The 17348-nt window shown below is 36.7% G+C and overlaps 1 protein-coding gene across 2 annotated transcripts; it reads left to right on the forward strand.

The window, feature by feature from the left end:
* The first annotated feature begins 7784 nt into the window (after positions 1–7784).
* On the forward strand, positions 7785–11637 carry LOC103954291 (scarecrow-like protein 14). Of its 2 annotated transcripts, XM_009366102.3 has the most exons (3): positions 7785–10851; positions 11054–11131; positions 11258–11637. In XM_009366102.3, the coding sequence occupies exon 1, from the start codon at positions 8347–8349 to the stop codon at positions 10774–10776; it is 2430 nt and encodes an 809-aa protein (XP_009364377.2). In that variant the 5' UTR covers positions 7785–8346; the 3' UTR covers positions 10777–10851; positions 11054–11131; positions 11258–11637. The 2 variants fall into 2 exon arrangements, with proteins under 2 accessions (XP_009364377.2, XP_009364376.2); XM_009366101.3 differs by having other exon boundaries at positions 11054–11637.
* Positions 11638–17348: the final 5711 nt, after the last annotated feature.

Consider the following 17348-nt stretch of genomic DNA (forward strand, 5'->3'; position numbering starts at 1 on the left):
TGCCGGGGAAGGATTGGTTACCGCTTTCACATTCATCCAAACTTTTGATCGCCGAGCTCAAACCAAGCGCGATGTAATCAAACTTATGGCTGACACCGTAGAGAGAGTGAAGCCCGTATGCGAAGTGGCAAAGGTAAGAGTAGTAGGTACCATTTCAGCTTCATCAACTTGAAAAGTAACACCTAGAGAGAGAGGGAAAAAGGAACGATGGAAAGACAAAAAGGAGTCCTGCTATACAACAGTGCCATGCATTTGTTAAAATTGGCTTTGTTAAGCTTTTCTTGAATTCTTAAGCGTACATTTAGCTGTTAAATTTAGTAATTTATACTACTCATTGGTGTACTTCAAAATTTTCGAACTGAAACGATAAGGGATGTAAAATTGGTCGTGTTTCAGACGCATAGATAATTTATGAGGAACGCAACCCTTTGTAGTTTCCAAGGAAGCCGACTGATACGTGAACAATAGAGCAGAAAATATGCTTGTTCTGGATTGCAACGTGAGTAAAGCTAAAATGATGAGATCAATCTCACTAGGTCACCTTATCATAATATCCTAAAGAGTTATGCTAGCTAGCATGTGAGTCGCTCGCATGCGTGACCGTGGCCGTTCATGCACCACAGAATTCAGGTGTATAGGTTTGTTTGATGATCATTTCGTTTTTTATCTTCGATTTTTCTCTTTTACTTTGAAAAACTGCAAACTAAAAACTTGTGCGGCTATCAAAGGGGCGCGTAATTAAACAAAATAGATACAACACAAGAACGCAGCTGATGACACACTGAATAGTGAATACAACAGAACAGCTAAACTGAGCAATACACAACGACGGGTCGTGTCAACAATCAGCAGACCATCCTTTGTAAGATCTTACGGATCTCAAATAAGGACACTACAAATATCTCTATGTTCTCCAATGCGCCATACGTCTGCAAAATTTGCAACATGCCGACAATTAGTACCTTGTAAACTTTTTTATTTTTGTTTCTATATTCATGGAACTCACCAAATATGGGTCATTCAATTTGTCTATCAAATACTATATCAGTACATTTCATGCATAAGTTGTGTTACCGTTAGTTGCATACCAGCACGTGAATTATATCTCTACTCTTGATGGTTGTGGAACTCACACATTAAAGGTTATATTCCGTTGAATCCCATGCGCACTTGATGTGATATCATTTTTTCTCCGGTGCATTGGTGAGTAAATTTAATGACTCCCTATACAACATTCAGTGTTCTAAAAATCGACCTAAATGGCTAACCATTGCCTCCATTAGTCCATAACCATTTAAAAAATTAAAAAGTTTATTAGACATGCGCTTGAACGAACTAGGTCAGTTGGACGCGCGCGGAAGTGCCTAAGTTGGCAGGTCAGAGAGTGATATTTATTTTTCAAAAGGTGACTTAAATTTTCGTCAACCACAAAAACAATGCTTCGACTTTGGATGGTGTTCATTAATTGTATTTGCCATTGTGGTTTTGATTTGAGAATAAAAGGGAGGAGATAACGATGGCGAAAGGTTGCTTTAGGGCTGGTTTGGTATTGTTGTGCTTTGAAAAAAAAGCTACTTTTGATATGCTGTGAGAATAAGTAGCTGTAAAATAAAGCAGCAGAGTGTTGGGTAAACTTTTTTGTAAAAGTGCTTTTGAAAAAAAAAGAAGTAGTATTATAGTGTTTGGTAAACTTTTATGTAAATCAGATGTGAAAAAAAACCAGTTTTTCAAAGCTGGGTTTTGCAGCTTCTTGTTTTTGGTTTTTTTTCACCCAAAACTGTGAAAAAAAGCTGAAACTGATTGTTTACCAAAATAGCTCCCAACTTTTTTTGATACCAGCTTTTTTCAGAATCACTTCAGTACCAAACTAGGCCTTAATCTACGATCATGGTTTGTGTGGTTGAGGTTCTGTCACGTCCTCACATCGTTATGTGCCTGCATGAACACGTTTACTCGAGAGGAGGAGAGCGACGAGAGAGTGAGAGTGGAAGAAACTAGAACGTCTAGAAGACTACAAGTATTGCAAATTGCCTGTCGGCTCTCTAATCTCTATGGAGGTCCAAATCACTTCACATCTCTTAGGTAGCGTTTGGTACGCAGACGGGACGGGACGGGACGGAACAGATGTTCTGTGTTATGTTTGGTACGCGCAGGACGGAACAAGACGGTTGTTCCGTCCTGCGTTTGGTAGCACATGGACGGAACGGAACTAAAAGATTAAAATGACTAAAATACCCATGTTCCGCTGTTGTTTGGTACAATTTTATGGGCGGAACGGGACATGACTCTTTTTTTTTATTTTTTTATTTTTTTAAGTTGTTCAAATTTGAACACTATTATCCATTATTTGTTTTTCTTGGTCCAAATTTTAATAGGTATATATTGTGTTTCACATGCAAACCCCTTTAAAATTTGTAATTTTTCCCATTTTCTACACCTCCATTCGAATTTTCACCACAAACCCATCAAATTTTATTGTGCAAATTGCAAAACCCACACCCCAATTCAATTTTTAGTCCCTAATTTTGGTCCTTTCAATTGTGGGTTGTTGTTTAGGGAGTTTAGGTTCTACAAACATTAGAATTGGCCTTGTTTAGAAGGACACCCTCTAAATAGCTCCCAGCTTTTTTTGATACCAGCTTTTTTCAGAATCACTTCAGTACCAAATCAGGCCTTAATCCACGATCATGGTTTGTGTGGTTGAGGTTCTGTCACGTCCTCACATCGTTATGTGCCTGCATGAACACGTTTACACGAGAGGAGGAGAGCGACGAGAGAGTGAGAGTGGAAGAAACTAGAACGTCTAGAAGACTACAAGTATTGCAAATTGCCTGTCGGCTCTCTAATCTCTATGGAGGTCCAAATCACTTCACATCTCTTAAGGCACCAAAACAAATTACATGTCATTTTCTTTTCCCCTAAGTAGTACCAAAGTTGTCTAAAAAAAGAAATACTAGACGAGACTCCCTGCCAATAATAGGACCATTTAAGCATTATTAACAGGATAATTTCGACATAAAGGGGATTGTTTAAAAGTTGTACCAGACATTCACTCTTTTATACCCAAGTCTAAACTTTATTCAAATGAGCAGAGGCGAAGCCATGAAAGGGCCATAATGGTCTTGGGCTAATCCGAAACTAAGGGAGGGGCATATCATTAATAACTTTCAATTTCAATAGTTTTAAAAGTCAAGCTCTTTCACACATTGGCGGAGCCACCCACAAGGCTAAGGTGGGTTGTAGCCCAAGGAGGTTTTTTTTTTTTGTAAGTATAATGCTATCTACACAACCATCAAAGGGCCATAATTGTCTTGGGCTAATCCGAAACTAAGGGGCATATCACTAATAACTTTCGATTTCAACAGTTTTAAAAGTCAAGCTCTTTCACGCACGGGCGGAGCCACCCACAAGGCTAAGGTGGGTTGTAGCCCAGGGAGGTTTTTTTTTTGTAAGTGTAGTGCTATCTACACAACCATTTTTATTTCTCACATATCCTTTTTAGTTTTTGGCATTAAAATCGAATGAATTGATGAAGATGAATGACAAAAAATCAATAAGGGTGTGTGAATAACACTATTCTTTTTTAAACTTGTGCTTTAATGGCTTATGTTAATGCATGTAGCCTATATAGTCAACTCAATTCCAATACAGGTTATTATTTCATGCATATTTAGTAGAGGATAGGTAATAAATAATACTTTTTATGTTAAAAATAATAAAGGGGCTTTTAGATCCAGGTCCAAAAATGTAGAGTGTTTTTAGGAGTGAGTCCAGTTATCTAATTATATGTTTTTATTTCTTTTATACTCATTTTATATTTTCTAAAAATATGAAAAATCAATTAAAATCTTCTAATATTATGCATTTTCCAACTCCAAAAGAATATATTTAATATCTTATAACAAAAATACTAATATACTAACATAAATTTATCTATAAAACATTCTACCCTAACTCAAGTAACAAATATATGAATGTATATAATACCTATACGTGAGATATGAAATCTAATTAAAATGTAGAAAAAACATAACATACCTACAAGTAAGACACATTAATCTGTGACAGGTTGATTATAAAAAAAGAATCTGTCATATAGGTAGATAAATATAATTAACCTGTGATATAGGTTGATTATAAAAATTAAAAATAAAATCTATAAATGGGGTTTAAAGTAGGAGGAAGAACGAGAAATAACAAAAAGATAAATAAAAAGAAATAAGCAAAGAGATAATTGGGCAGAAATTTGATTTTTATAATAAATCTTATCATTGAACATATAACTATTGATAATTAAATAATTAAATATAATAAATTGGACTTATTTTAATAAACTGGACTATTCCTACTATTGGCTCAAAAAATTGGACTTATAGCAAGTTTCCCCAATAATTAATTAATAAATTAGTTCTATCTCCCCTCCCCCTTCTATCCTATTCGTTAAAGAAAAATATCATTTACCCTATGCGATTTAGCCTCTATACTTTTTACTCAAGAAAAAAAAAAAGAATTTTCTTTTAGTTCACATTAAATCCCTATATCTGCAAATCCTTACTTTTCGTTGCGATTTTCCAATAAATGTAACCTTGGTATGTTCTTAATTGCTCTATTTACTTATCGTTGATTTATTTAGTAGGTTAATTATTTATATGGTCCTTGAAGTTGTCAGTTAGGGTTATGATTTCAAGAATTGTTTATATTCTATTGTTGTTTTTTTGATATTGATTATAATTTTATATAAGAAAAAAAAATAAACATATGATTTTATGGTACTAATTTTAGCTAGCCCACGCAAGAAAAAAATCATGGTTTCGCCCTTGCTTTCACGCTAGTTGTTTTTACACCACATGATAGTGAGTGAATTAGATACACAAACTTAGTCCAGTCGTACCAAGTCAGCTCAAGGCTACCTTGATATTATTTTCACACAAAAAAAAACCTAGAGTTATACCTTTGATTTCCAACAATATATATATATATATATATATATATATATATATATATATATATATATTAGGGGATTGGGTCCCCAACTGGAATATTTTCCCTTTTTTCTTCACTGTTGTTCGATTTGAGGTTGGTGGCTCTTATGCAGTTACTGTGAGTTTTGAGGGACAAAGGTGATCAAAAGAGGGTCGGTAGCTTAGGCAGATCCTTATTTTTTTAAAGGACTTTTATTTTAAATCTGAGTCATGATACATACTGGGCATGGGCTTGAGTTGAGGACAAAGATGAGGGTCGGTAACTTAGGCAGATCCTTATTTTTTTTTTAAATTAGGATAGTGTTTTAATGTGAGATTTTTAGACCCCTCCTGATCTAAAATTCTAGCTTCACCATTGCAAATGAGTAATGAATACAAAGTTTAAGCACAAGAATTTGAGTAAGTTGGAAGCAAAGTATAGAAATGTATCTACAGTCATCTTTTTTTTTTTTTTTTTTTTTTTTCCTCCTTTGCCTCTCATCAATGTAGGATAAGTTGATCATGTTGTACTGTACGTGACATCATGTTCAAATTCCACAAGTGTTTATATGGACTCGTGGGATGTGTGTTCAACTCATCTCGCATTCTGATCGATTTGTATTAGAACAACCGAGTACGATATAATAGTTCTTGGTTGTATTTTGAGCCGTTTCCTATATATGTTGTTGAACTTTTACTTTGCTCTAAGAAAAGTGCTTCATATTTGACCAAAAAAAAGAAAAGTGATTGATGTAGTTACTTGCCTAAGCTTATTGAGCTTGATTGGATCCCTTTGTTTTGCGCTTATCAACCTTTTATTTGTCTTTTTTTTGGCCTTTGGTTCTCGAGAAGGTATCTGGAATAACTCATTCTGTCGGCTATATATGGTGGAAGTGTGAGTATCAACAAAATTACATAAAATTTGTCCACAAAAACAAAGTTACATATATAGAAAAATAAAATTTTGGTGCCATTACTCATATTGGTTGACTTTAGGTGAAATTGAGTATCAACAATATATATAATCTGTTAAATTTTCCAACATTTATGTTAAATTTTTACTAATTTAACACGTGAATAGTGTTAAAAAGACTACTTTAGCTAATTTTTCATCTTTTCATCTTGAATTATACTCTTTATTCTCACAAACCTTTAAGTTTTTATTATTAACAATTCATTATATCTAAAAAAATTATAATCATTTCAAAACGAAAAAAATTCAACTCATTCATTCTCTAGAAGTACAAACCACTTTCTCTCTCTTCCTTTCCTCTTAACTCACGGGTCCACTCTTGAATTTTATTTATTTTTTTAACATTTAACCTTGAGCAGTGGCTTCATAATCGCAAAATGAACAGTAGCTCGTTAAGTTTATATAGTAATAGATTAATGATGAATCGTACATTTATTAATACATTTGAATAATTAAACAATTTCAGATTTGGATGATATTTTGTAAGAATGATCTTCAAATGAAGATTAAGATATTGAACAATTTTGATTGTGAAATTTCTATTGTACACATACATTATTGACAAGTGGGAGAATGAAATCATCCTCCCAAGAGGGGGATTGCAAATGTTAATTCATTATATAGTCTTTTATAGCCTCTTGGAGATGATTTTTATGGATTCGTTCTTTAAACTAGCTTTCTATTAGTTTTGTAGTCTTTTGGAGATTCTCTTAGATTTATAATAATACACGATATTCATTAAAAGTCAACCAATGTTAACACAATCAGAGAAAAACTTATATGTACGTAATCGTTGAATGTATCATCTATCGTGGTTGTGTACTATTCATAGAATTTTGGACATGCGAGACATATTACATGCAAGTTTTTATCATTTGAATGAGTTTAAGTCTTATGAGTCATGCAACCCTCATATTCCTTCCCTATTCCCTTTCCTCCAAATCTTTCAAGTTTACATTCGACTTGGCTGTTATTGTGGTATCTAGGATGCTACTTTTGACCTTGGTCGTGATTTCTACCTTAATGGAAATGTCTCTCCCGTTGTTAACAATGATGGTTGCTCCTTATGAAAACAAGTGGTGTTCTTGGCCTTATGGCTAGGGCTATTGTTCTATTGTTTATACCATAATTTATTATGTGTGCCTTTAGCATAGATCTGTCATGTTATTCTGATTTGTTGACGATCTATATAGGTGATAATTGTTATGTTAGTGTCGAAGTAAGGATTTTTATCTTTAATTTGTTGGTTGTGCATATTCTCACCAATTCAAGTCAACTTTGTGTTCAAATTCATCTAAAAGGTTATGCATGCTTAGTTCTTAGAGAAGGTTTACTCTTATTTGCATCATGTATTCTTTTTGTTGGATATTTTTTGCAGTTGCGTTGAAAAGCCTATTGTTTTTTGCAAATAAATTTTAAAGTTTGAGGTCCTAAAAAATGAAAAACGTTTAAGTTAAATTTTTTTTTTGTTGTAAATATAAAGTTGAAGCAAACTAAACCGAATCATTTTATTGTAATTAGTTCGATAGTAATTTTGAAGTAAAATTAATACAATCCGATTATGTCGAAAGTAACCTTCTATAGTATAAACTATCAAGTAATAGTTTCACGTGATTCGATATCCTAATGAATAGAGTCTTGAATTTCTACTATGCTTTCCGAGTTTGAAACTTCACCCTTCTCTTCCTCTTAATAATGAATATTTTTTATATAATAAAAAAATTAAAAAAATAAAAAACTACTACATTATTTTAGAATCTTCCATTTTCCATGTCCCATTTCCAAATTATGTGACATTGAAAAGCAAAAGAAAAAGACAGATTATCGAGAGAAAACAAGGGACGAGTGGGACCAAATCCATGGTTGCAGAGTCAAATATGTGCTGATGTGCGTCGCAGGAAAGAGTTCAGGACTCTCTGACTCCCATTAAGATAAAAGCGGCGTTCCAAGAACGTTCGTGACGCCGGTCATGCCCACCAGCTTATAAATATCAGAAAAACATGTTTAGTTTGGTTGACCGCCGCTTCTTGTCTCAAATCTCAACGCTTTTCTTCAAGGTACGCCAGTCCTTTTCTGTTCATCTTGTTCTCTGTCGTCCTATTCGGTAAAGGTTCGATCTTTGCTTGTTCATAGAGCCTTCCACTTGATAACCTTTGCTTCCTCTGCAATAAATCTGCAAAAACTCTGATGGGTTATCGATGTTTTTCAATTTCCCTGATGGGTTTTTGAGGGTTTTCTATTTTGCTTCTGATTTGTTCTTGTTAGTATGCTCTATTCCTTGATGGGTTCCTTCTGAATTTGTCGGTGAGATTAAATCTTTGAATTTCATCATTTTGTGTGTTGGATCTCTAAGTTTTAGAGGGGTTTTAGAGAGTACAATTGTCCCAGATATTGTGTTTTTCTGTGATTGTTATGGATCATCCAACTTTCAATGGAGTTCCTGATTACATGAATGGTTTTAGTATTGATGACCTAGCCTTCTCACCCAATTCAACTCAATTCCCAAATCTCATAAATGAATACCAATTTAACCAGCTCTCTCCGGATCTTAACTTTGTGGATAATCATTTTTTCACTCCACCCGATTTCGAACAGGGTAATGTTGTTCCTAAAGTTAGTGTGACCACAATTGGAGAGTCCTTTGTTCCATCTAATAGTTTGAGTCCACCAGATGAAGGCTCATTTTCACTGCCTAATACTTTGAGCCCTGGAGGAGGAGACACATCCTCCGACGACAATGATTTCTCCGAATCTGTTTTCAAATACGTAAACCAGATTCTTATGGAAGAGAATATAGATAAAAAGCCTTGCATGTTCTATGATCCATTGGGTCTTCGTATGACTGAGAAATCGTTCTACGATGTTCTTGGTCAACAGTACCCCTTTTCACCCAATCAGCCCCCTTATATCAATCCGAATGTTGAGAGTCCCGATGGTAATATTTCTGGGAATTGTACTGATTGTAGTGGTAGTAGTACTAATTCTGGTACTAGCAATTCCATTGATCCTCAATGGGTTGGCGATCTAGGAGACCAAAAATCATCTTTTCCACAAACTTCCCTTCCCAATGACTACCCTTTCCAGTTTAATTCAAATTCCAGTTCGCAGTTGTCTGTTCCTCTGGAAAATGGCGTGACTAGGGTTGGCGACGGGCTGCGTGTTGGTGATGAGCAGCATGTTGATGATGTGCTGCAGGGTTCTTCTGTAGAAGAGTTTGTGGCTCAGAATATATTTACAGATAGTGATTCTATCTTTCAGTTTCAGAGAGGGTTAGAGGAAGCTAGTAAATTCCTTCCGAAAAGCACTCAGTTGCTTGTTGATCTGGAAAGCAACACAGTGTCTCCAGAAGTGAAAGCACATGTGCCGATAGTTACTGTCAAGAAAGAAAAGAGTGAGAGGAAGAACTCACTTAATGGGTCAAAGGGAAGAAAGAATCACAAGCGGGAAGATGTTGATCTCGAAGAAGGGAGGAGTAGCAAGCAGTCCGCAGTTTATTTAGAAGGGACTCAAGAGAGTGAATTATCTGAGATGTTTGACAAGGTGTTGCTTTGTACTGGCGGAAATAATGAATCTCAGTGTGACAATGTTGCTTTCAAGAATGAAGCAAGCAAGACCTTGCAGCCAAATGGACTGGCACAAGGATCTAATGGTAATGGTGGGAAGGCTCATGGTAAGAAACAAGGAGATAAGAAGGAAGCTGTGGATTTGCGGAATCTCCTGATTTTATGCGCACAAGCCGTGTCAACCAATGATTTTAAAAGCATCAGTGAACTGTTAAAGCAGGTTAGGCAGCACTCTTCTCCCAACGGTGATGGATCTCAAAGATTGGCTCACTTCTTTGCAAATGGTCTTGAGGCTCGTATGGCTGGTACTGGCACTGGAACCCAAATATTTTTTACATCCCTTGCTTCCAAAAGGACACCAGCTGTTGAGATGTTGAAAGCTTACCAAGTTCATCTTTCTGCTTGCCCCTTCAAGAGAATGTCAATTTTCTTCAAAAACAAGATGATTTTGAAGATGGCTGAGAAAGCAACAACCCTTCATATTGTCGATTTTGGTATCCTGTATGGTTTCCAGTGGCCCATCCTCATCCAGCATCTTTCAAAGAGAGCTGGTGGACCTCCGAAGCTACGCATTACAGGGATAGAGGTTCCCCAACCTGGGTTTCGTCCAGCAGAGTGGATTGGTGAGACTGGACGTCGCTTGGCAAGATATTGTGAGCGTTTTAATGTGCCTTTTGAGTACAATGCGATAGCTTCACAAAACTGGGAATCCATCCAACTGGAGGACCTCAAGACTGAAAGGAACGAGGTGCTTGCTGTGAATTGTATGTTACGGTTCAAGAACCTACTTGACGAGACAGTTGAAGTGAACTGTCCAAGGGATGCTGTTCTAAAACTAATAAGAAGGATGAAGCCCGATATTTTTGTGCACTCTATTATCAATGGTTCCTACACTGCCCCTTTCTTTGTCAGTCGATTTCGGGAGGCTCTCTTCCACTACTCTGCCTTGTATGATGCATTTGATATTAATATACCCCGTGACAATGAAGAGAGGTTGATGTTTGAGAGTGAGTTCTATGGCAGGGAAGCTATGAATGTAATAGCATGTGAGGGCGTAGAGAGGGTTGAGAGGCCTGAGACATACAAGCAGTGGGAGGTTCGATGCATGAGGGCTGGGTTGCAGCTGCTGCCATTGGACCAAGGTCTAGTGAAGATTTTCAAGGATAAGGTGAAGGCATGGTACCACAAAGACTTTGTAATTGATCAAGATAGTGATTGGATGCTCCAAGGATGGAAGGGCCGAATAGTGTATGCTTCTTCTTGTTGGGTGCCAGCTTAGGAGTCTTGTAGAGTATGCTTGATTGAACTTCTTTGAGAATTGCGATAGAAAGGATGATCGACAAACTGGGCAGAGGTACTATTTCCTTTCGTATTTGAATATTCTTTTCTTCCGTGTTGTACACTAATATACATGCATATACTAGTTGGCTTTATGGCTGAACTACTAGTTGGCGTTTTTATAAAATGAAGTTGATCCATGTTAGGGTTAAGTTTGTTATTTACTCACTCAGCAAGTTAAAAGAAAAATCTTATCCATATTTTTCATGTTTTTTCAGGTCATTTGTGGTAATACGGTAAAACCTTCTCGCAGAAGAACGTTAACAACACAACTCCTTTTTCTGTGTGGTTCAGGGGTCTGGTTTTTTGTATTAATGGTTTCTCTACTTCATGTTGCTAATGAAAATTAGAGCAAAATGCAAATGCTTGGCTTCGTTAGTATTTCGTTGCTTGTATGGTAAGGTGTATATATATGTTGGTAGGTTTTGGTAGGACAGAATAGTTCAACTTTGTTCTGCTAGAGCTCCATGCGGAGGCTGCATACGGCATCAGACACGCCCGAGTGGAACCAACTTCGCAGGAACCGTATTCTGGGGATCCAGCTGTGTTTGTGAGTAGTGTCGCATGTCTTATCTGGTCCGTGTGCGTCTGAGACTTCTGAACTTCTCCATCCGTTATAGGATCCCGCTTGACTGTCATTCTCTATTATTCAATGGCAAGTTATCAATGTCTTTTCTGGGAAAATTTGAGAAGGGTTGGAAAACTTTGGCTAGTTTGATATTGCTATGCCTTTGTTTTTAAAATGCTTGTGTTATACTGTGAGATAAACATTTGTAAAATAAAGCAGCTGGTGTTTTGTGAACTTTTTTGTACAAGTGCTTTAACAAAAAAAAAAAAGGTGTTCGGTGTTTGATAAATTTTTATATAAAAATGTTGTGACTATATTGAAAAACTAAAAATGCGAAGTTGGATGTAATGTAATATTCTGTTTTATTTTTTATTTGTGATCTCACTTTCCAAACTTTCTCTCCTCTCCCTCATTTTCTTTGCCAATGTCAAAACCTGACAAGTGAAATCCCAATTTTGTCGAATGGATAATGTTAGAGAGATTATTTTTAAACTAAATTTACAAATTAAATGATGTGTCAATAATAAAAAAAATAAACACGTTAATCAATATTTATGTAATATTCTAATTATCAACGCCCAAATCATTTAATTTACTAAATTTGGTTTAAAAATTTGGATTAGAAATTTGATCTTCCTAATTGCTCTTCCGAATACGTTTGTTCCACCATCGAAGTCCACCCATCCATCGACTTCGACGCTGACCCCAACTCCTACTTCCTCGAAAAATTCAAGCTCTACGAGGCTGCACAAGTACTCAATTTTCCCCCTCTCTCACCAATTTTCAATTCTTCATTCTTCTCTATTTGGCGCTTCCAATTCCAGCGATTTTACTTGATCGGAGCGAGAGGTTCTATCGGGTACTCGCCACATGAGATCAAGAGTCTGCTTCAGTGAATTGCCGAGGGCAATCGCGCCACTGGAGGCCTTACTTTTGTGACCAAGGTTTTTAGGATCACTGGTCAGCGAAGCCCATATTTGACGAACTACCACCATTGCCTGAAATACCGCCATTGATGTCCCGGAAATCCGATGAGGCTCAGATTTGCATCACTGCATTGCAACCCAGAAATTCGACGAAGTCTAGAAATCCAACATGATGGAGACCAGAGCTGAGAGGAAGGAGAAATGGAGGGTATGATGGGCATTTAATGGAGGGAAAGAACTAGTAGATTATCTTATCTGATTGAAATTAAAGCTTATCAAAAAATTAATCAAGTTGTTGTCTGCACTAATCTCCATCTTACTTAAGAGAGCAACAATTTTCCTGAGAATCCTATCATATTAACGAGAAAGCAATTTTTGTGAAACAGAACTGAAGTTCACCATCTGCGAATTGGAGTGGCAAAGTCGAAAGTGACCAGATTTCTAGAAAATGGAAATTTATACAAATTACAGTGCTACCTAAACACTGACTTAACATTCATGCATAATAAATTAAATTAGTTGGTATTCGTTGATCATTATATAGTTCCTATTAATCCATCGTATTATCTAGTTTAATTCACTACCAAAAAATGCCGTTGGGTATAATATTAAGACACAAATGAGGAGTTTGTGTCTCTTTGAACACCGATAAAGTGAAACTGTGTCCATTCAATAAAGGGCATCACATATTGTGCCCAATAAAAAAAAAGACACAAACACAATATCTGACAGCTTTGTCAAATTATTTTACTTCTAAAGACATGAATTTTTAGCTATATTCTTTGAAACTCGATTTTCATCCCACTTTGCTCCTTGAAATTCAAAAGTCACAACTTTACTCTCTGAAACTCGATTTTAATCTTACTTTGCTCCTTGAAACTCAAAATTGGCCACTTTACTTATTGAAATTCAAAATTCGCTTTACATTGCCTTGTTTCTATTTTAAGAATAATTTCATCCATTCAAAATTTATAATTGGTAATATGCAAAAGTTCCCCTGAAATTAATGAATAGTAAAAAGAACAAAAATAACCATATTCTCTCTACACCGGCCACATCCATTAAGAACATAAGAAATATTGAAATCAATGGAACTAATGATAAGGTGACTGGAGATGAAGGGAGAAAGGATGAAACTATGGACAACGATTAGAAAAAGAAAGGGTAGACAGGTCGGAGAGATGAAACCCTTAAAATATTTTTGATATTTTTCTTACTATTTTTTATATACCTTACAATTGTTGATTTTTTTTTTTTGTTTCATCTATGTGGCATCATTTGATTGGATATGTGAACTTTATATTTGTGCCACGTCAGTCATAAGTGAGCTCTAAATATACCACATAAGTAAATTTAACAGAATAGATAAAAAGAAGTCAAAATGAAGTGAATATTCGATTTTTTTGAGTAAAATGACGACTTTTGAGTTTCCAAGAGTAAAGTAGGATCAAAATCGAGTTATAGGAAGTAAAGTGGCAACTTTTAAGTTTCATGGCGTAAAGTGGAATCAAAATCGAATTACAGAGAGTAAAGTGACGACTTTTGAGTTTCAAAAAGTAAAAGAAAATTAAAATCGAGTTTCAAAGAGCATAGCTAAAAATAAATCTTATTATTTTGTCAAAAACTTATAACGGTAAAATTAAGATGTTTTTTTTTTTTTTTTTGAGAGAGCAAGTACGATATTCATTGAAAATAGAGGAATTCGTACAAAATGAGGATATGGTCCATAAATGGGCCTTGATAAAAACTTTGCCGAAAATTTCAACCCGGTCCAACAAAAAAAGAGTGTCCTGCATAAACAACTTTGAAAGTTGGCTACCCTCAAAACAAGATTACATCAACTGCAAATAATCAAGAGGAGCTATCCTCCACTAAAATATTATTGATCAGCTCCGGTGGTACCACGCACCACTGTATCTCCATTTGACAACCCAACCCAGCTCGAGCAAGTCTGTGCGCAGCATGGTTGGCTTCCCGTCGAACATGGTTGAGTTGAGAATAGGAGAACTCGTGTAGAAAAAAATAGCACATCTTTAATAATAGGCCCCAACAGTGATGTGTGTCCTCCCCTTGGTGTTTCATAGCAGCCATAGTTATTGAATAATTGCTTTCAAAAAGAACCTTTATACCTTCTGCAAATCGTTCTTTTACAAACATCACAGCTCTTCGCGCCGCAGCCATTTCAGCATGTAATGGCGAGGTTGCCACCCCATCCTTCCCTGACAAAGCAGCCAGAAATTCACCATTGCTGCTGCGAATGATAACCCCAACACCGCCACTCGTTGTTCTATCCTCCCAAGCTTCATCAAAATTACATTTAATCCACCCCTCAGGAGGCTTTGACCAACGTTGTTTCATCAAGTTCCGAGGCTCCTTACAAGGTAGATGCCACCGATGATACACTGACAACCACTCCTCATCCCTAACAGTTATCTCCCTTGGTGTCGTCCGAGTTCCACTCCACAACAAATCGTTCCATGCTCTCCAAATACTCCACATTAACATGAGTACCATTTCAAAGGTCTGCTTCGATGAAACCTGGGCTAGCTGAGCCACCCAATCCTTCGTACAAACATTGCTGCAATCTAAAACCCGCAACCCCAGCTGTGAAAACCACACAGCATTAGCTAGGGGACAATCCCTTAATATATTTTAAATTGTTTCGGGTCTCCCTGAACATACCAGACACATATCTGTTGGAATCCCACATCGGTGGGTGAAAAGAAAACAATAGGGTTTAAATATTATTACCCCACTAAACCTCATACCTGACGGATTGGGCATGTGATAAAGTTGGAGACAGTATTGATGTTGTTAAAGTGGGGCCCTGTGAGCCCGCCTATCCAAAAATCCAACATGGTATCAGAGTCAGGTTCGGGCCTGTGCAAGCCAATGAGCTTGTCACCAAGAAGGAAACAAGCCCGATCCAAAAATCCAACATGGTATCAGAGCCAGGTTCTGGCCCGTGCAAGCCAACGAGCTTGTCACCAAGAAGGAAACAACATGGTATCAGAGCCAGGTTCGGGCCCGTGCAAGCCAACAAGCTTGTCACCAAGAAGGAAACAAGCCCGATCAAAAAATCCAACATGATATCAGGCCAGGTTTGGGCCCATGCAAGCCAACTAGCTTGTCACCAAGAAGGAAACAAGCCATGACTCTTAACAGAGAGACGACCTCAATTTTCCATTGAAAACAAGTATAGACTCTTAACATAGAGCTGACCTAGTCAGGCAGCGAGATAGGGCCTAGCGCCTAGGTGGTTAGGCAAGACCTAGGCAGGCAGACTAGGCGGATTGATTAAATTTACTTTATAATATATAAATGAGAAGTTTTTCTTTTAAAATAATATATATATATATATATATAATGTTATTATGTTAGTGTATTTAATATAGGGAAATACCCAAAAATAGGACAATTCCTTAATCTTGGGACATAAATAGGATTTTTTTTTCTACACCTTGAAATGACTTAATTACCCTCGTATATAAATGGGTTATTTCCTCCCATTTTCTTATTTATCTCTCTCCCTCCTTCTCTCTTTTCTCTCACTTTCTCTCTCACACACTCTCTCTCCCATTCTCACTGTGCACACACAATGCACAGTCGTACCGACAACCACTGTCCAACTCGAAGTCACCACCAATTTCATCTTGTCCTCACGGGTCCAAAACACCTAGCCTTGTCACAAATCTCATCCCCAATTGTTGGGATAGAAACTCAAGCAGGCCACGAGTTTTCTGACCATTTTCTGGCAACATGGAAAACATTTGAGGCTCGAGACCACCACCACTGGACTCACATCGAGGGTGGGAACAAAGCCCAATCATTAAATGCTGGTGTTTTGTTGGATGTATTTTTCAGGATTTGCTTACTGTATGTACACAACATGCACATGATATGCTCACAGATCTGAGCCAACCCAAAAACCCAGAACGCATAGCTCTCTCTTCGAAATCAAAAAAATGACATCATCAGTTGTCCATATACACCATATGCACATCCTATGTATAGTACATGCACATGAGATGCACAGAACTGGAAATCGAGTAACGAGCTACTTTTCGCATTAATAAGAAACTTTAACGGTAACCTATTGGTATAGTGGATACAATTAAAACATAATTGTTACGTATATAAGGTTACAGTAGCAGTTTGAAAAGTCTTGTTACATATATCAATCACCGCTTAACCGTGCAGGTGGAAAACATGATACTCGTTGTCGTTATTTCATGGACAAGCATGATCCTTAACGTCTTCTAAGCTTTTTCTTGATTTAGTTTTTCGCCGAGGCCAACTAGGTTGTGGTCATACTCGCTAATTTCGGGACATAACTTACGTGCATCATAACTAGCGAACATTCCAGCTTCTTATATTAAGATGTAGCCATGCACACCATATGCACATTAGAGAAAAAATTTCACAAATTTCTGCAATTGAACATTTGAACCAGAAATTGTTCCATCTCATTTTTGTAGCACGTCAAAACCTGAAATTTATTCCATAACCCATAGGCCCCAACACGAAACACCAACCTTAATTTAACTTCTAAGTATTAATTCATCTTACAAACAACTCATTTATTCCATAAATCATCGATGAAGGAACTTGGAATTAAACACCCTATCTTACTATGCTTGCCGAAGCTTCAGTCGCCAGAAAAAATGGAACTTTTTGGCCTAAACAAAAAATATGGTACAAAACCCATCTCACTTTTCTCACATTTCTCTCCCATCCCTTTGTTTGAAATAATATGTATGAGGTCAACCCGGAACCCTGCTCACTATCCTCACCTCTCTTTAGACTTCCCTCTCTTCGAAATCGGAGCTCAACCCAGAAACCCAAAGCTCACAGAGCTCTCTTGGCATCCCTCTCTTCCAAATGAGAAAAGTGATGCAATGGGCTGCTGATTTTTAGTATTTATATGTGGGTATTTTAGTAATTTTGATTTTGTGAATGGTGTGCATGGTGTGCATGGCTGGTTTGTCCTATTTCTATCTTAAGATTAAGAAATTGTCC

Source organism: the organism of the source record quoted next, unplaced genomic scaffold (genome assembly GCF_019419815.1).
Source record: "Pyrus x bretschneideri cultivar Hongxiangsu unplaced genomic scaffold, Pyrus_bretschneideri_v1 Contig5, whole genome shotgun sequence".
Classification (NCBI taxonomy): Eukaryota; Viridiplantae; Streptophyta; class Magnoliopsida; order Rosales; family Rosaceae; genus Pyrus; species Pyrus x bretschneideri.

Coding starts and splice junctions, on each gene's coding strand:
- LOC103954291 (XM_009366101.3), top strand. CDS start 8,347: ATGGATCATCCAACTTTCAATGGAGTTCCTGATTACATGAATGGTTTT.